The sequence below is a fragment of the Cordyceps fumosorosea genome, assembly GCF_001636725.1.
Source record: "Cordyceps fumosorosea ARSEF 2679 chromosome Unknown scaffold_35, whole genome shotgun sequence".
Lineage (NCBI taxonomy): Eukaryota > Fungi > Ascomycota > Sordariomycetes > Hypocreales > Cordycipitaceae > Cordyceps > Cordyceps fumosorosea.
In genome coordinates this window covers 128,403-149,653 of record NW_017387335.1, presented here as the reverse complement: position 1 = coordinate 149,653, position 21,251 = coordinate 128,403, and the positions used below count along the sequence as shown (strand labels likewise).

The following is a 21,251-nucleotide window of genomic DNA, read 5'->3' as shown; positions in this document are numbered from 1 at the left end:
ATTAGTCCAATAAAGAGGACAGCCATAGGAGCGCTAACCCTATTCAGGGACGGGCGTGTCAACAACCTCGTACCTCAGATCACCAGGTACATGCCCGCCAGACATGCCAACTGATGGCACCTCAATGTGCCGATTTTTTTCATTGGCCGGGCTCCAGGCAGCCGTGGATACCTCTTTGTATTTTGCCTTGATCTTGAAAAGTACCTTGCAGCAGGCAGAAACGTGGAAACGGCGGCGGCACCACATCTGGGCGAACCAGTTATCGCACCGTTTTGCGAACCGTTTCAGGCGTGGCCGTTCTGCCCTTCGCCGAGCCATGAGCCTACACTACTAGGCCAACAGAACATAGGAGGTTATCATATCACGATAAAGCACCCACACCTTCGTCAACTTGAGTTGTACACGCAATGCAAGTCAATAGTGGCAAAATAATACAAAAAGACTGCCGAGGGCGTGCCTATACTCCCTTCGCCATGAGCCCTTCCGAAACCTTTAGGATATCCAGTGTTACTTCAACCCCTTGTGACCATGTACGTCCCTCCCCGACGCTCTTTAATACAGGAAAAAGGCAATAAAAAACAAATCGCAAATAAAGGTTACAAGAGTCCCGACATTCGCCTCTGTGCCTTCCCTGTTGCACGGTAAAATAATACAATTCCAAAAAACGCCCAAGTAATGAGAAACCCCCAATGCAAACGTGTTATGATGTCGTCCACAGATCATTATCCAGTGCTGTACACTGCTGTCCTTTTGCCTCTCCTCCCCTTGCTCCAGACGTATCATCCACCCATTCAAGCTCGATCCCATGATATGTAGCGCTTGCAGATGAGGTCAGGATGAACAGGAAAGGGCCGCTTTTGTAAAGAAATGCCAAATGCAAAAACTCATTTCTCTTGACGTCATGTCATCATAGAGTCATCCACGGGCATGTCATCTTCAAAGCGTTCAATCGCTTCCTTAATCATCGGGCCAGCCTGCTAACTGGTCAGTCAACAAGCTCTAAAACTGCATCTTCGCGGCACTTTACCTTGGGATCCAACGCCAATGCAATGGTAAAGTGGCGGACTGCCAGTTGCCGCTCATTCATGCTCCTATACAATGTCCCGAGCAGGAAGTGGACATGCCCCTCATTTGGTGCCAGGTCTTTGAGAAACACCAATTCCTTCTCAGCCTCCTCAATGTGACCAATGGCCAAAAGCGCATGCGCTTTCTTGTATCTCGTCAAGGCTGCTCGAGGAGCGAGCTCCACAGCCTTTGTGTACGCCTTGAGCGCAGGCAAGATCTGTTTTTGCTTTTCCAATACAGTTCCGATCCAAGACACGAGTACCGCATTGTTCGGGTTGATGGATTGCGCAGCTTGAAAATGCGTCAGCGCCTTTTCGTAGTCGCCGAGACGCTCCTGTACCCGGCCAATGCCGTAATATGCGTTGTAATGGCGTTTATCCGCAGAAATGGCTTGCCGATACGCAGTCAATGCCTGTTCGTATTCTTCGTTGGTAACGTGTTCGTGCCCTTGTAGTGTAAAGGCGTAGGCAAACTTGGGGTCCAGTTGTGTCGCCCTCTTGAAGCATTTCAAGGCTTGCTCGGGATCCTTGGCCAAAGACCAAGCATTTCCCAGAGCGCACCAAGCTTGTGGAGAGTGCCACGCTGAATCAACAAGTTCGTGTGCCAGGAATGACAAGTCAGTCTCTCTCTTGAGATGCCACAGGATAGTCGAGTACACTTCCATGTCCTGGAGTCTTGAAGGCGCTTGTACGCGCATACGTCTGAAGAACTTTTCAGCTTCCGCATACGAGGCTTGCTCGTAGTGCGCGCGGCCCATTTGAACAAGCACCCACGGTGATCCCTGATGAGCGGGTGGCAAAGAACTTAGAGCTTGCAGTGCTTCTTGACACTGGAATCTCGACAGGAAGTAGTAGCCGTTGCCCAGTTTCTTCAGCACGTCCATTATCCATCGAACAGCTTCTTCCATTTTCACTCCGTCGTCCACTTGTTTGGGCGCTTGAGGCGGCTGCGTTACAGCGTGTGACGAGGCTGCGGGCTCGCGCACGCGTGACGCCTCGCCATGGTCCATATCAGCGTGATCGTCAATCGGCTTTCGGTTGCCGCTGACTACGCGCCCAACATTGGCGCCACTGGACCCAGGTCGAACAATTCGGGAAATGGGAGGCCTTGCCTTCTTGAGCTCACGACCGGCGGAAGCTCCGATGGTGGCCGCGCCAGAGTTGGCCCTCGACGACGGCTTAAACGTAGTAAGTCGTGCGCTTCTTCTCGTACCACCGTCATCAAGGTTAGCTGTGCGTGAAACGGGATGCCCGGACAGTGTTCGTTTTCTATCCGCCGTTGACAGAGCTGCCGCTCGCGTGGTGCCAGCAGCTATGACTGGAGGGTCCGATATGGGCTCTACAGCTTGAACGTCTCGGTCTTCCGACCGTGCATTTCTTTTTGCACCTATTCGATAGTTCATGCGTGGCGGGGCTTCTAGGCTGGCATCTATGGCTTGAGCCTGGCGCGCCCGTCGAGATGGTGCTTGGGGAGGTTCGTGTCCGCCAACGATTCTGCTGGATGCATCTACAGCAGTAGGCCCAGGCGGTGTTTCTGTTATGTCAAAGACGGACATGTTACTGTTTGATGTCCCGAGGCGCAGTCGCGCGCTCTGGATCTTCGTCATCAAATCGCCCTCTATAGATTCTGAAAAGACATCGGCAAGGGGGCTCGTCGATTCAGACAAAGAAAAGCCGACATTGAATGGATCGGACCCGATGTCGGATGTGAGACTCCGTAACGACGATTTCTTGGGTGCCATTTCGAGCGCATTGGAGTTGGCCACGGAAGCTGGTGTTTTTGTAGCTGCGCTCGACTCGGTGTCGAAGCTACGAGCAAGCAGCTCCGAGGATCGAAAGACATTGGGAACGCGAACATTGACACCCATGTCGCAGAGTGCTGTGAACGCATCCCACTGAAAAGGGTTCAGCTTGAGAGCCTCCTCGAAAGCACCGGCTGCTTTCTTCTGGTCGTCATAGCCGCGGTATAGCTTGCCAAGCAAACACAGCACGGCAGCTGCGTCGGGAGAGCCGCTTGCGCGTAACAGAGCGCCGCTCTTTCCCAAGCTCCCCTTGGGAGACCACAGGAACTTGGCTTTTTCAAGCGCCGTGATGCCGTCTTTAAATCGTTCCAATGCCAGGCATGCTTGCGCAAATACCCAGGCGCATCCCAAATTCGTACCACGGTATCCCATCGGCTTCCCGACATCGTAGGCGGAGCGATAGTCTCCTAGCCGCAAGTGGCATAGAGCATAGAGATGAGTTGCATCGCTCGAGCGCGGATCCTGGGCCACGAATCGTTCGGCAAAGAAGAGCGCATTGTCGTATGAAGCGTTGTCGAGGTGATACTGGATCACTTGGCGGAACAAGCCAGAGACGGCCGTCGGGCTGGGCGCCATTTCAAAGGTATCTTGTCTGAGGAGCGCAAGTCACCACAAATCAAATGCAACAGACTAGATTACCGTCGTGCCCGGGCCATGGATAGAGTTGTAAGGCGTTTTCAGGAGCTGGTGCTTCGGCTTTCGACGGGGACAGCAAAAGTAACGGCACCTGAGCGCGTACGTGAAAAGGATTGCTTCGACCAGAGCTAATAATAATTCGGTCGGCTCGGGATGGTCTTTCGAGTATTGAATGGCAACGCCGCAGACCAGGAGCTGAAGCGCTGCGTTGTTGACTTGGAAGCGGGTGCGGGGCGCGAAACGGCAACAAAATAACACAGCTGTGGTGAGAAGGTCGAGGCAAGCGCCAGCGTTGGGAGAATTAAAAGACCGGATACTTCTTTCTTTTGAGAAGAAATAGTCGTTTTCGAGTTAAGCGGCGTCGATTCGAGAAGAGGGTGGGGATAGAGAGCGAGGCCAAGGGAAAGTGTTCGGCGGTTGTCGTCGGTCGTGAACTGCACGCGGACAGGGCACCGGAGCAAACAAACAGACGACGGCGAACAAGAAGAGGAAGAGTCGGCAGGCTGCTGGGGAACAATGCAGTGTCAAAGGAGCCTGCCAATCATGGCACACGAGGACAGCTAGACGTCTGGGGAAGAGAGACCAGCAAGATTGCCGTTTCTATCAACAACAAAAAGGAAGAAAGGGCAGCGGGAGAGGTCAAGATGAGCAGCATCCAGGGAAGGATGGGTTGGCGGCTGCGCGCTCAGTGTTTTCTGAGCTGCGGGAGCTTGATTGGCCAGACAGCAGGTGGGCTGGCTGTGTGCCCAGCAACAGGCCACAAAGCTGTGGTGGGCCTCTGGTCATTCTAGCTAGAAATCGCCACACAAGGGCCCTGTGTTGCTCCTCAGCGGTAGGCACTCACAGGCAACCAGGCACCAGAAGGCCGCCACACCACTGCGCAAGGGGGCTTACAGTGAACGCAGGGGGTCCGCATGCGGACATTGGTGAGGCTTTGCGGTGGCTGGTGTCGTCTATCAGGCAGTCCCTCGCCCCCTGGTTCAAAGGTAGTAAGACCATTCTCTTGACTATCAACAATTAGTATCACTTTGGAGAAACCACGCAATTGAGCATGTTTGTTTTAATAAAACTTTATTATAGTCCCGTAGGGTTGCTCAAGCAAACTCTTGGTTACGAACTTTCTCACAGCAGTAAGTACCTATGTATGTACATAGGTAGAGCTCTGTCTTTGCCACCTGGCAGCTGCCAACCACCGCCCCACTACACCTGATCCCAGCCATTCCATCTCCAACACCAAATTGTCTTTCTGCTTGCAACCTGCAAGTCATTTCTCCCACCAACCGATCCTACACTTTGCGCCGCCGAAAGAGAAGTCCCGCGCTCCTTTAACGTTCCATTGACGCAAATCACAACGTTTCCATTCCATTTTAGTCAGCCGCAGCGCACCCACTCAGCACCGCAAACAGTCCACACGAGGCCATCGTCCACGCGAGCGTCTTGACCTCCCACCACTCCAACGCAACCGCCTACACACACACACACACACATACCACGATGGCGCAAAAGGCCAAGAAGGACCGCGCCAAGGCCAACGCCGCCGCCCTCAAGAACCTGCATACCGGCTCCGCCATCGTCAACCTTCTCGTCCTCGCCTCGCACTTCCTGTGGCGCCCGCGCTCCCTCCTCCTCCACGGCGTGCTGTCCGCGCCCGCCTTCGCGTGCGAGTACGTCCTGGAGCGCTCCGGCCGGCCACGCCACGACCCCGCCACGGGAGCGCTCCGCTCGGCCGGCGAGGACCTGGCCGCCGCCGGGCTCACCGAGTACATGTTCGACGTCGTGTGGGTGACGTGGGCGGCCGCCGTGCTCGCGGCGCTCTTCGGGCCGTGGGGATGGGCGCTCTGGGCGGTGGTGCCCGCATACGGGCTGTACATGGCGTCGGGCCTGCTGGGCTGGGGCCGCTCGCAGCTGGCGCAGATGCAGGGGCAGGGACAGCAGCCCGAGGCAGCGGCGGCGGGCGCTCAGGGAAATCGCAGACAGCGTCGAGCAGCGTAAGGAGACTTGCTGCGGGAGGTCGCTTGTCCCATTGTATATTACCAAGCATTCAGGCCTTATCTATCCACCTTTATATAGAAAGTCATGCATTCATCCCGTGCACCCTGTTACTCCTCCCAGGGTCTCTTCGTCTTGGGCCGCTCGCCCGTCCACCTCTCCAACGTGTCGTGATCGACGTCCCTGACCAGGACGTGAAAGTGCTCCAGCGCGCGCACACTCTGCAGCGCCACCCAGTTCTTGAACCACAGCACCCGATCCTCACCCCCGGGCCCCAGCTCGTCCACAAACGTGCGCTTCACGAACTCGCCAATGATTCGCCTACTCTCTGGCAGCAGATCCCCCTTGTCGTCGTCGGCGGGGATGCGCGTGCGCGTCCAGACGATGACGTGGGTGATGCCCGGCGCCAGCGCGTACGGCCAGTCGTTGAGCAGGATCGCGTAGTCCGAGGCGGCGGCCAGCGGCACGACCGACTCGGGCGTGAACGGCGGGCGGCCCCAGGCGCGCGGCAGACGCCGCGTCATGAGGTACTCGGTGATGGAGCCGTACTGCTCCTTGATGCCGGCGGTCCACTCGAGGTACCGGCGGAGCTCCGTGGGTGTGCGCCGGAAGTCTTCCAGCCGGTTGGATTCTGTTGTCAGGGTCAGCCGTTTGTTGCTGTTCACGCGGACCTGGGAGGGCATGGGCCTACCGATGATCCTCTTGAGGTCCTCCCAGTCGTGCATCTGGAAGGTCTCGTCCGTCTGGTTTAGGATCCAATTGTCGAGCTTGGTGAGGTTAAAGGCCGGGTTGGAGGGCACGGCGGCCTCTGCCGCGCTGATGCTGTCGTCGCCCATTTTTCGGCGTTTGCGTTGGCGGGGTGTAGATGGCGGGGTGAAGTCGGTGAGGGGCAGCGAGGCTGGTGGTGAGCTGGGGCAAGGCTGTCAGGTTGCACAAGCTTGCCAGGCACCTCAGGTCCTGATATCGAGAGCCTGAGCTTCCGAGGTGCTGCTCAAAAGCTGGATGCACAAGTTGATGCAAAAAACAAAGACTCGTGCCAGCATTCTCGCGCCAAGTCGCGTGTTCTAGTAAACGCCGGTCCCCATTTTTTGGACGAGGCAGCGTCGTCGAGGAAACGATTTTGAGGGCTAGGGATAAATATACAAAAAAGCAAGACATGACTCCTGGAACCAGAAGAATATTATTTATTCGAAAGTCATCCAGACCGACAGAACTTATAGCCGGATACCTCTGAATAAAGTCGCGACAAGCCAATGGAGACGGCGTGTAAGTCGCCATCAGTGATATTGACCGACATGAACGCGTTTGCTTAACAGATTTAATTAGAAAAAAAAAGTAAAATGAGCGAGATGCTTGCTCAATAACTTGAATAGTTTATAAAGCTGCACAGCGATAGGCATTGAACCCCAATTAACGCGCAGCCAGATTGACACTTGATTGCCCATTAAAACGGCGCGGCTTACCCTGCATCCTGTGACAGCCAAAGAATTCGCCGTTCGAGGGACGAAAGTTCGGACTTTATAGCATATTTAGTCAGTATACACGGATTAAAGTCCGATTCGGTGCATTACGATGATTTTACTTTGCCTTGATGACGTGCGGTCTATCTACTAGTTACCTAAGTCGACCTGACGCGCAGCTAGGTTAACACATGATTGCCCATTAACGGCGCGGCTTACCCTGCATCCTGTGACAGCCAAAGAATTCGCCGTTCGAGGGACGAAAGTCCGGACTGTATAGTATATTCAGTCACTGTACACGGATTAAAGTCCGATTCGGTGCATTACGGTACTTTTCCTTTGCCTTGATGATGTGCGGTCCATCTAAGTTACTCAAGTCGACCTGACGATCGCGCAATTTGGTATCTAGACGACTTCACGTGCCTATGGCGGTTGGAGCTATGGACCGCCGTCTTTGAAAGCTGCGGAGCGCGTGCAAGTATCATGCAAGACAGAAATGCCCACAACAACAGCTCAGAAGGCAGTCACCTATCTCTGTTTATGAAGTGACTGATATTCGGCAACTCGTCACCATGGCTCAGCCCCGACTTCACGGGCGGCAAAGCGTTGTTGCAGTAGACTTATCCGTTGGAACGTAAACAGCAGCTCACCTGATTCTCTGAGAGGACCAAAATTGCCCCAATTCAAAGACGTCCTGTGCTGATGGTCATCTTGAATTCGATTTCACGGCGTTGCTGAGCGTCAACACGCCGCAGTTCACGCTCAAATCAGGTCCGACGGGGAAACTTGCCTGCGACGGAGCTCCGCCTCGGCAACGGCGCTCAGGCCCGGCTATAAGTTGTCCTTTATACAACTTCACCATTTACCCCATGTCTGCATGTATATTTTTTTTTGCCAGCTTTACTCTTCCTTCGTGAATTGAACGAATCAGTATAATTTACTATTCTGACGAGACACCTTCACACATTCGATGCGTTAACCATGATCTTCGAGCCGCACTCACTACTGGACCACGCCGTGACCGTCGGCATCATCACGCCGCAGGTGATTCGGCAAGCCGGCCCAATACGAGGAACAATCGCGCTCCTGAAGTTACTTTTCATCTTCTGTGCGTTCGTCCACTGCGCTACCTACCACCCCAGTTGCCAATCCCATCCTGACTCCCACGTTTCACCTACGCAGTCCCCAAAGCCACACTCCAGCTCGTCTGGACACGGTACCTGACGGCTCGCAAAAACCAACCCCTGTACGTGCAGCAGGCCAACGTGTCCGAGGACTTCGCCTTGCGGCTGCTGCGATGGTCCGCCGCGAGCCTGCACCCGCGCGTTCTGCGCGCCATCACGGGGCCGGCTTCGGCGGCGCACATCGTCAAGTGGCGCGCGTACCGCAACGGCTACGCCAAGTACGACGAGGAGGTGCAGGAAAAGGTCCTGGAAGAGGTGAGAGCAAAGTTACATCTGGCTACGGAAGACACTCGGATTGACAAAGGATGGCTAGGGACCCGAGAGAACAGAGGGCATCTGGGTTAGGCATGATAAGACCAAGAGGCACGATATCATCCTCTTGTACATGCACGGTATGCAAAGACGAGCCCCTCGAGACGACAAAAAGCCATGGCTGTGCTGACAAGGCAATCGCAATAGGTGGCGGCTACGCTGTGCTCTCGGCCAAGTTTTACCTCGAGTTCCAGCTGGCGTTGCAGAGCAGCCTGCTCGAGGCGGGCTACGAGAATCCGGCCGTCTTCAGCCTCGACTACACGCTGGCACCTGACAAGCACTTCCCGGGGCAGCTCAACGAGGCGGTGCTTGCGTACAAGGAGGTGCTGGCGGCGGCTGATGCCGAAACCAAGATCTGCGTCGGGGGCGACTCGGCGGGCGGGATGCTTACGCTGACGCTGCTGCAGGACCTGGCGGCGCGGCGGCTGCGCGACGAGCCCCTGCGGCACCCGGACCTCGCGCTGCTCATCTCACCATGGGTGACGCTCAAAACGCACCTGCACCGGGCGTCGTCGCTTGACTATATCCAGCCGGATACGCTCGCGCGCTTCGCCGACATGTACACGGGCGGCGGCGGCGTGGGTGCGTACGCGTCGCCTGCGTCGCCGGGAAGCTGTCAGGACGAGGGCATCTGGAATGCGGCACGGCCGGAGCGGGGGTATGTTGTGACGTATGGCGAGGAGGAGGGTCTGAGGGATGACATCAAGACCCTGATCCGGCACCAGGAGGCGCGAGGAGTACCGGTGCGGGTGCTGGTGGACAAGGGCGGCGTGCACGTGTGGCCGGTGATTTCGCTCCAGTTCTGCACGAGAAACGAGAGGCGCGTGCAGGGAATCCGGTCTATAGTGAAGGAGATTAGAAACGCGTTGGCGTAGGGCAGGTGGCGGTGTCGGACTGATTGACAGAGGGGGAAATCAGATTAGATCAAGTAGGCGCTCACGGACGTGGCCGTTGTGTGCGAGTCGGGAACCAGAGTCTGCTGTGAATTTGCAGAGTCGGCTTCTTCGTCGCGGCGCACGTCTCGGCAAGTTTATAAAGCTCATGAATTGTTGACATCATTTTTGGGTTCACAAGGATGGTTGTTTGTGTGCATGTTTGCGTGCGACGTGGTAGACGTACAAGGAGTGGCGCGACGGGGATCTGGGGTTGCAGACGCCAGAATGAAAGGGTTCTTTCTATAAGCTTCAGGGAGTAGTACTGATTTGGTGCTTTTATCGTCGATGGGAGGATTGCTCGTTGCTGGTGGATGATGTAGGTTGTGGGTTGAAGGATGGAAAGATGAAGGTTGAAAGTGGCTGCCGCAGATATCTGTGTTTGCTTCGACCACTGGGACCCACTGCCACAAAGGTGGTTTGGTGCTGCACACAGTAACAGGCTTCAATAGATTCTTTCTCATTCATTGTCGATGGATCAAAAGAAATTCTTGCCTATCACGACAGCTTTATTCCATAAAATATACGTTGATATCACCTAAATTCAATAATCTACATAGACTGCAGAAAGGGTCTAAGCACGGGTACGTGAATAGTTACTGTGGTGTTGAAGGTCTCCCAGGTATTCAAGCCTGGCTTACTACTAAGTCATTAACTAGTTGATACCCAATGTGGTGAGGGCCAGGCAGCAAGGCAGGTCGGGCTGGATGGCCTTTCAACACTTATGCAGGTACACAGTAGACTTTGGCTGGTCTTTGCTTATATAGGTTCACCAACCTAAAGACATGACTGCAGCCAAGGAAATGGATGCTGAAATAGCTCACGACCAGCGGGCATGAGGGGGTGAGGATAAGGAGCCCTGCCGCTATCGAGACTTCCAGCAACATAAGAAACACGAGAAGGATGATATCAAGAAGAAATCAAGAAATAATAGAAATACAGGAAATACAAGCAAGATAAACAAGACCATGCCGTCACCCAAGTGACTCGAATACTGTGTGTCAGTCAGTGTAAGTCAAAGAAATTGGCGGGCGCTGGATCGGGAATGGACGCACCAACTATTCTTAGCCTGGTGCATGCTTGACAAACCTCCCGAGCTCCAACCCACCCCGTGCGTTCCTAACTTGAATCCAACTAACCCGTTAACTAACTAGTTACAGTACCTCCTAGATACGGCAACTAAAATGCTACGTGCATAAAGAAATCAAGTACCCATAGGTAGCCGGTCTAATAACCTAATAACACGGCTGCCTTGGTAGCTTGCTGGCGATCTGGCCGCGGGAGCTGCGCCATCAGCCACATTGTCAGCCAGCGACGTGCATATAAACGAGAGGCCCCTCCTCCCATTTGCCTGGACTTGGACTGACAAGTGACAAACAGCCACACACAGGACAGGACACAGGACACAGCACAACACAGCACAGCACAGCACACAGCACAGCACAGCATACAGCACAGCACAGCACAGCACAGCACAGCACAGCACAGCAGACCAACAGGCGCCGACTGACTGACTGACTCCCTGCATGCAGCAACGACTAATAAATACTCGTCCCGCCTCTCCCTGCCCGCTTGGCTCTTCATCTTTTGCGCATTACTTTTCCGACGCGTATTAAAGAATACACCATTCCAAGCGATTACCAAACTATTCGATTATCCCCTCATCAACAACCTGGCGCGCGCACCTTGGAACCCACCTGCCCGAAGCTTCGTCTGTCCACAATCGTCGTCGCAACCCGCATCATCCTCGTCGCCATCGTCCGCGGACAATTCAACAAAGGATACGCCTACGTATCCTACCTCATGCATCTGCTACCCCGACGCGCCCTCTACTCTGCAGCCCTGTCGCTCTCTTGAACGACCGCGGGCACCCCTACTTACTTACACACCTCGCACCTAACACGGCTGTGCCCCGCCATTGCGCCGGCCTGCCTCCCTGCCCGCCGCCCGCATCAGCACAAAGCTCCGTCGCGCGCGCGCAACCGACCCGAAGAACAAACTGCCAAGCGAAAAAGAAAGCCAACCCATTTGTCTGAACAAGTCGGCCACCCGTCGTTTGTTTGACGGACGACTCGTCCTGTTCCAGCTGTCGCATTCCGCTTTGCGACAACTAACTGTACGGATAACCGCCTGCGAATCTGCTCCACCACAGCTTTACCAACTGGTACCACTACCTACAGCACGCACACAGCTCCGGCTTGCGGGGAATACCAAGTCGCATCCTTGCCCGCGCAAAGCAAAAAAAAAAAGAAAAAGAAGAAGAAGAAGAAGAAGAAGAAGAAGAAGAAGAAGAAGAAGAAGAAAAGAAAAAAAAAAGAACAAGAAGAAAAAAAACATTTAATCAAGTCCAAGGCTAGGCACCCATTGGACTACCTGTGCAGGCAGCCTCGTCAGAGCAACTGGCAAGCCTCCAGCCCCCTGCCCCCGGCCCGCTCTATTTCAAGGCCCACCGCCCAAATTTCTGATCAACTGTCCAGCATGTCTGGCGACGATACTTCTTACGCTCCCAAATCCCCCGACTTCTCTTCCTTCTTTTCCGGCCCGAGCGACCAAGCACCACCGCTCGATCTCGGACCCTCAAGTCACAGCCAGCAATTTCAGTCCCCCTCCTTTGGCTACACCTCGTCCTACGTTCCCCCAACCTCGACTAGCTTCAAGCACGGCGGCTACGGCGTGGGCAGCGACTCGTACCTCCCGCCAACCCGGCTGCAACAGCAACATTCTTTTTCGCAGACGTTGGGTGACCAGCCTTCGTACGGCCCAGAGACCCATCGGCAAGACCCCGGCCAGCTTCCCGTCGTCCCGACCGCGTTTGGCGACCCGTACCCTCAGACTCGGAGCCAGAAGCAGCCGCAGCGGCCCGCCGCTGAGCCCGAAACAAAAAGGATGCCTCCCCGCAAGGCGGCCAAGGAGCCGTCACCACCCGCGCCCCCCATCATCGACTCGTCCATGGTCAAGACCAAGTTCCCGACAGCCCGCATCAAGCGAATCATGCAAGCCGACGAGGAGGTCGGCAAGGTCGCGCAGCAGACACCCATCGCCGTCGGCAAGGCCCTGGAGCTCTTCATGATCCAGCTCGTCTCCAGAAGCGCCGAGGTGGCCAAGGACAAGGGGTCCAGGCGCGTCACCGCGTCCATGCTCAAGCAGGTGGTCGAGTCGGACGAGCAGTGGGACTTCCTGCGCGATATTGTGAGCCGCGTCGAAAATGAAAAGGAAACGGTCAAGAAGGAACCTAAACCCAAGGCCGAGAGCGACTCGGAAGACGAGCAGCCCAAGAGGAGACGCGGCGAGCGAGGTGCGGGACGGAAGAAAAAAGCTTGCTAGTAGCTTGCCTGCCTACCCCCCGCCACCTGGCTCCTTTGCTTTTTCTCCTTCATTTTATTATCCGTCTGTTTCTCCCACATCTCGAAACGCGAGCTTGACGAAGCCACGAAAAAACTACAGGGCGGGCGTTCTCCAACTGATTAACATATACAACGGCGTTGCATGGGTTTAGGGGTATTGGGGCGGGCTGAAAGAACGGTATCGCGTCTTGTCAAAAGAAAAGCATCACTATCACGGGATGAGGCGGATTGCTGTTGGTCATGGATATTGAATTAATTTGGTTGCAGTAACTTGAGTTTTAATTGAAAGGATATTTTGAGGTGCTGGTATGTACCGCGTCCAGCTCAAATAGTTTGTCTTTGCAGTGCATGTCTGGGATCGTGTTGCGTGTGTGGTGGCAGTGGGCGGTATTAGTACAGTGAAGGAGGCTGATGCGGTCGACGTGCGGCTTTGCACGGGTTTATTAACTGGGCGAAACCAAGTCCCGAGTGAATGGCTTGACTTATTACCCCGAGATTCATTTTTACAAGAAGAAAAAAAAAGGAAAAAAAAAAAGAAAAAAAAAGGGAGAGGCAGCATCTCGTCACGGCACGACTCAACACAGACACATGTGGGTGAGTGTAGGCCAATGGCGCGGCCAACGCAGCGGCCCGCGACAAAAAGATGCCGGCGCATTAATCAGGCGAGACAGGAGCAAAGGAGGACCGGATTGGGTGACAAGCTGGGCGGTATGAACAAGTTCAACTTGTCAATCATTTCGCATGGTTTGCATGGATGGCTTGGCCTTTGCCGGTCGGCCGCAGCTGCTGAAAGCCACGGTACCTTGATGCTTGGTGCTTGAGGCCGACTGTATCAAGTAGAGAGCCTCGTGCAGCAGCACTGATACCATCCAGGGCAGCTGTGGCATCTGCCAGGGGCAGCCCTACGAGGAAGCCTGCGAGGAGGTATGCATGTGCAAAAAACAAACAAATTTAAGAGTGCAATTGAATTGTCCTTTTCGGTACGCCCAAGTCAACAACCAACGCCAAAGAAGCACCTCCACACCCTCCTCCAACGAAATGCGAGCCCGCGTCGATTTATTAGTAGTCTACTACTGGTAATTGGGAGGTACCTTATTACTCACCTACCTACAGTACCTACCTACCTACCTATGTACCTACCTATGCGGACAGGACCTCTACTATTGCACCACCACCAATCCCGTTCATCCATCCCTCCCGACAACCCTTTCCTCGAACCATTCCGATCCCCCGAGCTCTCCACGACAGCTTCATCAACGCCTCCCCCAAACACCAACGAGACCAGAAGAACAACAGGCAGCTCATCATCTGCAACTCGATTAAATGAGGCCGCGCTCCCTCCCGGTCTCCCCGACGTCTACCCCCGTCCGCCCACCCTTCGCCGCCCTGCTGGCACGCACAACCCCCCTCCCGCCTCAACGACACCAACGGCGCTCCAATGTCGTGGGAGCTGCTGCAGCGGTTCTTTGACTCTGATGTCTTCAACTCGAACCCCTTCCTCCCCGTATCATACCTGTCGTAAGCTCAACGCCGCCGCACACACACACCGCCCTCCGTGGGTTCCCGCAACGTGTCCGGACTGGCACAGCGTCCCCCGCGCGCAACCATCCTTCGCCCTTTTTCTCAACTCTTGACTGACATTGACGATGCTTGGCTGCTTGCTTCGCGATAGTCGATATGCAGACCATGTAGGAATCCACTACGTCCTCTGCAACAAGCTGCGCCAGTTCCCCTACGAGGACATTGAGTTCTTCCTCCCGCAGCTGTGCCATCTCATCGTCAGCGTCGACAATGAGTCCATGGCGCTCGAGGAGTTTCTCCTCGACCTCTGCGAGGAGTCCGTCACGGCGGCTTTGCTTGTATGCTACGCGCCCTCGACTCTCCTCAACTTTCTCCACCCCCATCGCTGACCCGTCCAGACCTTTTGGCTCTTCCAAACTTACCTCCACGATCTGTCCTCAAACCCCCAGTCCACAGCCTTCCAAACGTGTCGTCGAGTCTATAATAAGGTGCAGCACATTGTCTTTGGCCTCAACGACGTTGGCCGCCACGAAAAGATCAAGGAAAATATCCTCCCCGTCACCGTGCTCTCGAGCTTCGTCCTCGCCAGCGTCGCCCTGCCCATGATGCCCAAATGGGCCGGCCCCCTCGCCGTCGCGCAAGCCCGCAAGCCGCAGCCCATAACCGATGCTGCGTCAACCGAAGCAGCCGATAGCACGAAGCCGAGTAAACCGCAGACTACCGCCGCTCTCAACGCGAGACCTAAACGCACCAAGGACAGCCGCGGCGCGAGCGCAATCGCCGCGAAACACTCCTCGCCCAGTCGCGCCGTCGCGGCCAAAGCCATCGGCCAAGCGATCACGGCATCCCCCAAATCGAAGCTACAGAAGGAGATGAAGCGGCCGCCCACGCTGGACATGACGCAGACCGAGGCCATGTCAAGCTCAGCATCGCTCCCCTTGCCTTCGCCACCACAGACGACGAGGCCAGAGACCCCGCCACTGACCGCTGGCCTTGCGCCGCGCAGTCACGCCGATAGCCTTTTCCGCAGACACTCGCACCACACCAAGAATGCCAAGGCTGTCAGCGATTTAACCACGATACAGAAGACGCGACTGCTACGACAGCATTACTTCAGATCTCAGACGCAGTTCCTACAGGCGCTCGAGGACATATCCAACCGTCTCGTCATAGTACCGAAGCAGGCTCGCATGAGCGCCCTCCGCGCAGAGTTGGCCCTCATTGCGCGAGATTTGCCGGCCGAAATTGACGTCCCTGTCATCTGTCCGCCAACATTGGTGGACGGCGCACCGGGCAAGAGCCGACACCATCGCATCGTGCGCCTGAACCCGGCTGAAGCAACCGTCTTGAATAGCGCAGAGAAGGTACCGTATCTACTCATGGTTGAGGTGCTCAGAGAAGACTTCACCTTTGATCCAGACACGCCGGACAACCAGCGACTACTGCCCGAGCTGTTTGGCGTGCGCGGAAACTCGAAGCGCTTATTTGACCTGTCGTCCGAGCTTCCCAAATCGGCACAGGCGACGCCGCCGCCCGAGCCCGCCGTGGATAGCGTGTTTGAACCAACCTCGGGAGATCTCAGCAGCTCCAATCTAATCAAGTCGCTCGACGAGGAGAGCCAGCCGCGCGCGACGCCCAAGCCTCCGCAACCGTATGGCAACCAGCGCACATCGAGCGGCGCGACGACTTCCACAACCACCCTCGACGCTGCGACACCGCGAACCTCGGGCGCATCAAGATCGCGCTCCAGCAGCCCCGGCTCGCGCCGCAAGATGACGTTACAGATGAATCGCAACGCCTCCACCGACCAGCCCGACTTTTCCGCCCTCGCGACACACATGCGCACAGCATCGCAGATGCTGGCGCAGCTCGACGCCACAAGCGGAAAGCGACCGCGACAGGAGGTCGCCGCCATCCGCGCCAAGATTATTGCGTCGATGCAAACACTCGAGGAGCGTAGTTTCGATGCGGACGACCAGGGCCCTACTTTCGACACGATCATGGCAAAAGCCAGCACGGCCGCCGCTGCCGCCGCGTCCGCCAGCAACCCGGACCTCAACGACGACGCCCCCGTGGACACGAACCTCAACGCGAGCGCGGGGCGTGAGCGGATGGAGAACGACTTCAAGACGGGTGGTGTACAGCAGCGACGAGGCGACCGGGACGACCCGAGCGCAGCCGTGTTCGGCGAGGCGTGGGAGGCAAAGAAGGAGCGAATCCGCCGGTCGTCGCCGTACGGGTGGATGCCGAACTGGGACCTGGTGAGCGTCATCGTCAAGACTGGCGCGGACCTGCGGCAGGAGGCATTTGCGTGCCAGCTGATCCACGTGTGTCACCGGATATGGGTGGATGCCGGAGTGGACGTGTGGGTGAAGCTGATGCGGATCCTGGTCACAGGAGAGTCGTCGGGCTTGATCGAGACCATCACCAACGGCGTGTCACTGCACTCGCTGAAGCGCAGCTTGACGATGGCGTCTGTCGAGTCCGGCGCGAACCCGCGGCGGCGCATCGCGACGCTCAAGGACCACTTCCGGAAAGCCTTTGGCGACGAGGCGAGCAACCCGCACCGCGCGGGCGTGGACGCGTTCAAGCGCTCGCTGGCCGCGTACAGCATCATCTCGTACGTGCTGCAGCTCAAGGACCGGCACAACGGCAACGTGCTCATCGACAGCGAGGGCCACATTGTGCACATTGACTTTGGCTTCATGCTGTCCAACTCGCCGGGCGCCGTGGGTTTCGAGGCCGCGCCGTTTAAGCTGACGCACGAGTATGTGGATGTGCTTGGTGGTCTGGGGTCGCCGGACTATGAGGACTACAAGAAGCTCTGCAAGCAAGCGTTTCAAGGTGAGCCCCAGGATATGATGGGGAAACAGTACGGGAATTATGGCTAACGCTGGTTTGTGACGTTGTAGCACTCCGACGATCTGCAGACTACATCATAGACTTGGTCGCCATGATGGGAGCAGAGTCCAAGATGCCGTGCTTCGCCGTTGGCGTGGCCTCGGCAACAAGCGCCCTCCGACAGCGCTTCCAGCTGCACCTCAGCGCCGACGAGGCCGAGCAGTTTGTCGAGAATGACTTGATTGCAAAGTCCTTTGGAAGCTACTATACACGACTGTGCGTAAACCCTTGTCCGCTCCGCCTGTGGAACTCGTGTGTGCTGACTGGGAATTACAGCTATGATACATTTCAATACCGAACACAGGGTATATACTGAAGAATACGGACGGCATGGCATGAAAACTTTTTCTTCTTCGCAGTAAATCTATTCCCTACTTCATACTTTCCTCTTTTTTTCTTTTTGGGTATAGGACCGATTTGAAAGATATCTCATCGTTAGAACTCGGGAGGCGCGCGCGGGCGTGATTCACCACCTACATGGAAGAACGAAAAGTGACAAGGACAAAAAAAAGGACACGCGGCAATGTGAATTGATGCCGGGATTGGGGCCATGGAAACAGGATAGAGAGGCGGGCTTTAAAAAGGAGAAGATTAGATACATTTATACCACACAGACTGGAGACGAGTTCGCAGGAGGTAGACAGCGCAGGCAATGTTGCCGTGTGCAGTTCCCTCTTGGACATTCTCATGATTGGAAGGTGCCATTTACACACCTCTCCCATTATAACCCGCAGGTTTCTGGCGAGGCCTTTGCACTTTGGGCTGTGAATAAGGAGGCCAGAGTGCTTCGGGAAAAGTGAGAAAGAAAGGAATCAAGTTTAATTTTTTGAATGAAGCGTCCGCTATTTCTCTTCGCCCTAATCTGGCCCGTATACCCGACGTTTGCCTTGAAGGGGAAAAAAAAAAAAAAAAAAGACACCAACTTTTCCTATGTGTACATGCAAAGACATGATGACAAGATGGTCTTCGTCTCCCCCTCGAGAGGTGCCGTAGCTTCCTTATCCTAGCCATACATATATATACAACAATTAGAAAAAAAAAAGAAAAAGAGGGAAAGAAACCCCTCGTCGCTGCGCTAGGCGATTCCTCATCGAACCGCGCCCCGCGGCCAATGACCCCCGCGACCGAGCAACAGCGACTGCTAGTCGTATCGCCGGCCGCCCCCGCGCTCACCCTCGCCGTCCGTCGCGGGCGCCGCGTCGCTGCGCCGGCTTCCGTCCGCGGTGCGTCGGCCCTTGCGACTGCCCGTGCTGTCGGTGCCGTCCTCCCCGGCACCGCTACCACCACCGCGACTGCGCTTCGTGCCGCCGCTGCCGCCGCCGCCGCCGCCGCCGAGGCCGGCCATGCGCTGAGCCTCCTTCAGTAGACGCTCGCGGTTGCGCGCCTCGCGCTCCAGCGTGTGCGGGTCTTTCGTCGCTGCCACGCTGCTCCCGCCGCCGCCGTTGTTCGCCTCCGCGGGCGTGGAGACGCCGTCAGTCGAGTGCTTCCCGTCGTCTCGGCCCTCCCGGTCGCGGTCTCGGTCGCGGTCTCTGTGGCGGTCTTTGCGCTCGCGACGGTCCTTATCTCTATCACGGTCCCTATCGCGGTCGCGGTCTCGATGTCGGTCGCGACGGTCACGGTCGCGGTCGCGGTCCCTGTCACGATCGCGGTCACGGTCGCGGTCGCGGTCCTTATCCCTCTCTCTGCGCCGCGAGTGGTCGTGATCACGGTCACGGTCACGGTCCCGATCTCGATCTCTTTGTGATTTGTGGCTGGGCTTGTCATCGCGATGCCTTTCCTTGTCGCGATGACGGTCCGAGTCTCTCTCGCGACGGCTGTGGCGGCTCGACTTCTTCCCTTCCTCGGGGGAGGCTGACCTTGAGCGCTCACCGCCGCCTTTCTCGCGTCGTAGCTCCTCGTCGTCATGCCGAGAGGAGTGTTTGCGCCCCCTGTGCTTTCTACTACGGCTGTACGAGTCGTCGTCTTGTCGGTCATCGACAGTCTGCGAGCGGTCGCGTGCTCGTCGATGGGAGCTTCTATCTCCCCAGCTGCGACTGCGACTCTGCGCTCTACTAGTCGCTCGAGACTGTTGCAAGGACTGGTCGCGACCATGGTCGCCGTGCGATGATCTGTGGTCAGCTGCATCGGTGTCGCGCTCAGCGTCGTCGAACTGAGATCTGCTCTGGCCATCGCCAGAACCTTCCGTGGCGGAGTCGCCAACCTGATAGCCTCTTGCGCGTAGATTGTGCAGGCTGGTGTTGGGCAGACCTTGACGCATAGCCTTTGGACCCGTCGGAGCATTTACGGGAACGTCGGCGGGCTGGCCATCCTGTTTGTCTTGATGCACAATTTGGGCGTCACCTTGTATGCTGGCCGGCTGTAATGACTGAGCAGAAGCGTCATACTGGCCTTGCTGCGTCTGGCCTTGGCCATAGTAGCCTCCGCCCTGCTGGAAACCACCACGACCGTATCCTCCATAGTATCCGCGGCCACGGCCACGGCCACGATAATTTTGCTGGCGATAGTTATTATATTGGCCATAGTTACCTTGATTGTAGCCTGTCTGGTAGCCAGAGTTAAAGTTCCCAAAGTCACCAGTGTTCACACCAGCGCCATTTTGATTGAAATTATTCTGGTCGAAATTCCATGACTGAGAACCGTTCCAGTTATTATCGTAGCCGCCTCCAAATCCGCCCATGCCGTTCATGCCCATGCCTTGAAAGCCCCCGTTCATAAACATGTTCTGCGTCATGGGGTCCAGGTTCATGCCTAATAAACGTTGTTAGCCTCGAGCCTGATATGTTCGGACCAGTTCGACATACCCATCATTGGGAAGCCCATGTTGTTCTGCATGGCCATCATCATCTGCATTTGGTTAAAGTCGCCACCCCCCGGAAACATTTGGTTCGAGAACCCGTCTCCGTGTGGCGCCTGCCCCTGGTCATTTCCATCATCACCCTGACCGTCTTCCACGACATATTCTTCTACCTCCTCATTTTCTTGAGGAGGTTGTTCCGGCCGCTTCGTGGTGATGATGACATCGTCGTCCGAGTCTTCGTCGCTGTCGTCATCATCATTCGCTTCCTCCAAGTGGTTGGAAGTGCTGGCCTCCTCTTGCTGAGCGCCAGAGACTTCGTGCTGCTGCTGATTCTGCGTCGGTTAGCATAGGATACCGGACGGGAAAGTAATGATCCACGCTTGCCTCTGTGTCAGCCTGTACCACGCCGGGGGCGGGTACTGTGGAGGAGTCGACAGCGGTAACAGCCAAAGCCTGTGCTCCTGGTGCTCCATTGGTAGCCTCTCCGTTAGCGTCCGCAGGCTGGGCATCGCCGGAGTCATGCGCTGGGGTGGCCTCGACCGAAGTTTGGGGAGTCGGCTCCGGAATGTCCTTGGGCTTGTTCGCCTCTCGCTTTTTCTCGGCGGTGCGAAGAAAGACCTTGATCGTCGTGCGAAGCGATTTGTTCGGCGAGCAATCATCGGCGGAGAGTGGCGAGTGTTCGCAAACAGGACAAGATGATGGGAGACTCGAGTGACCTGAGAAGTTAGCATCGTTCTGGGTACAAAGAGGCGCCTTATTTACACTCACAAGTTTCACATATCGCTTGTTCACAGCAGGGTAGCCGGAAAGCATTGACAGCAAGCTTGCTGCAGTTTGCACATCGCAGTTTGTGGGGAATGTCATCGGGAGTCAAGGAGCTATCGCAAGTTAGCACGCTGAATGGGATCTGTCCTTCTGTAGAGCATACGAAATAAGCGCGGCCTGCGCCTCAGTGATAGACGAAGCCATCTCGGTGCGATCAGTAGAGGCTGCAGAAAGGTGTTCTGGCTTTTGCGCCGTGAAGGAGATGATAATATTGAGGGAGAAGGGATTTGAGTAAGAATAGACCTAAGGCAGAGAAGCCATGTAGGTAGGGAAGCGGCTCTCTTTTAAAGAGTCATGGGATTGGTGATACAGAAACAATCGTTCGGCGCTGACTGAAAATTGGGTTTGGGAAACCCGATGGATGGTTGGACAGCAAACGCATCTCATTTTCCTGGACGAGTTTGACGCGGTACGCACTGTAAAAGTGGGCCGATAAGTGGATGGCTGAAGAATGGTTTTCGAACAGGTCGCACGAGTCACGTGC

The 21,251-nt window shown here is 55.9% G+C and overlaps 7 protein-coding genes across 7 annotated transcripts; 4 read left to right on the top strand and 3 right to left on the bottom strand.

The window, feature by feature from the left end:
• Positions 1 to 985: 985 nt before the first annotated feature.
• Positions 986 to 3,442, bottom strand: ISF_08779 (Tetratricopeptide-like helical; the record flags this gene model as incomplete). The annotated part of the gene is made up of 1 exon (XM_018852382.1): positions 986 to 3,442. The coding sequence occupies one exon, from the start codon at positions 3,440 to 3,442 to the stop codon at positions 986 to 988; it is 2,457 nt and encodes an 818-aa protein (XP_018700459.1).
• Positions 3,443 to 4,996: 1,554 nt separating this feature from the next.
• Positions 4,997 to 5,494, top strand: ISF_08778 (hypothetical protein; the record flags this gene model as incomplete). Its single annotated transcript, XM_018852381.1, has 1 exon — positions 4,997 to 5,494. The coding sequence occupies one exon, from the start codon at positions 4,997 to 4,999 to the stop codon at positions 5,492 to 5,494; it is 498 nt and encodes a 165-aa protein (XP_018700458.1).
• A 107-nt stretch (positions 5,495 to 5,601) lies between these two features.
• ISF_08777 (hypothetical protein) lies at positions 5,602 to 6,327 on the bottom strand (the record flags this gene model as incomplete). The annotated part of the gene is made up of 1 exon (XM_018852380.1): positions 5,602 to 6,327. The coding sequence occupies one exon, from the start codon at positions 6,325 to 6,327 to the stop codon at positions 5,602 to 5,604; it is 726 nt and encodes a 241-aa protein (XP_018700457.1).
• Positions 6,328 to 7,932: 1,605 nt separating this feature from the next.
• ISF_08776 (alpha/beta hydrolase fold-3) lies at positions 7,933 to 9,322 on the top strand (the record flags this gene model as incomplete). Its single annotated transcript, XM_018852379.1, has 4 exons — positions 7,933 to 8,059; positions 8,134 to 8,390; positions 8,449 to 8,527; positions 8,595 to 9,322. 4 exons carry the CDS (start codon positions 7,933 to 7,935, stop codon positions 9,320 to 9,322), a joined length of 1,191 nt encoding a protein of 396 aa, XP_018700456.1.
• Positions 9,323 to 11,857: 2,535 nt separating this feature from the next.
• ISF_08775 (Histone-fold domain containing protein) lies at positions 11,858 to 12,703 on the top strand (the record flags this gene model as incomplete). Its single annotated transcript, XM_018852378.1, has 1 exon — positions 11,858 to 12,703. One exon carries the CDS (start codon positions 11,858 to 11,860, stop codon positions 12,701 to 12,703), a length of 846 nt encoding a protein of 281 aa, XP_018700455.1.
• Positions 12,704 to 14,161: 1,458 nt separating this feature from the next.
• ISF_08774 (phosphatidylinositol 4-kinase PIK1a) lies at positions 14,162 to 17,461 on the top strand (the record flags this gene model as incomplete). The annotated part of the gene is made up of 5 exons (XM_018852377.1): positions 14,162 to 14,241; positions 14,396 to 14,582; positions 14,643 to 17,088; positions 17,157 to 17,361; positions 17,422 to 17,461. The coding sequence occupies 5 exons, from the start codon at positions 14,162 to 14,164 to the stop codon at positions 17,459 to 17,461; spliced, it is 2,958 nt and encodes a 985-aa protein (XP_018700454.1).
• An 825-nt stretch (positions 17,462 to 18,286) lies between these two features.
• ISF_08773 (Zinc finger, RING/FYVE/PHD-type) lies at positions 18,287 to 20,911 on the bottom strand (the record flags this gene model as incomplete). The annotated part of the gene is made up of 5 exons (XM_018852376.1): positions 18,287 to 19,893; positions 19,947 to 20,274; positions 20,345 to 20,658; positions 20,711 to 20,820; positions 20,871 to 20,911. The coding sequence occupies 5 exons, from the start codon at positions 20,909 to 20,911 to the stop codon at positions 18,287 to 18,289; spliced, it is 2,400 nt and encodes a 799-aa protein (XP_018700453.1).
• Positions 20,912 to 21,251: the final 340 nt, after the last annotated feature.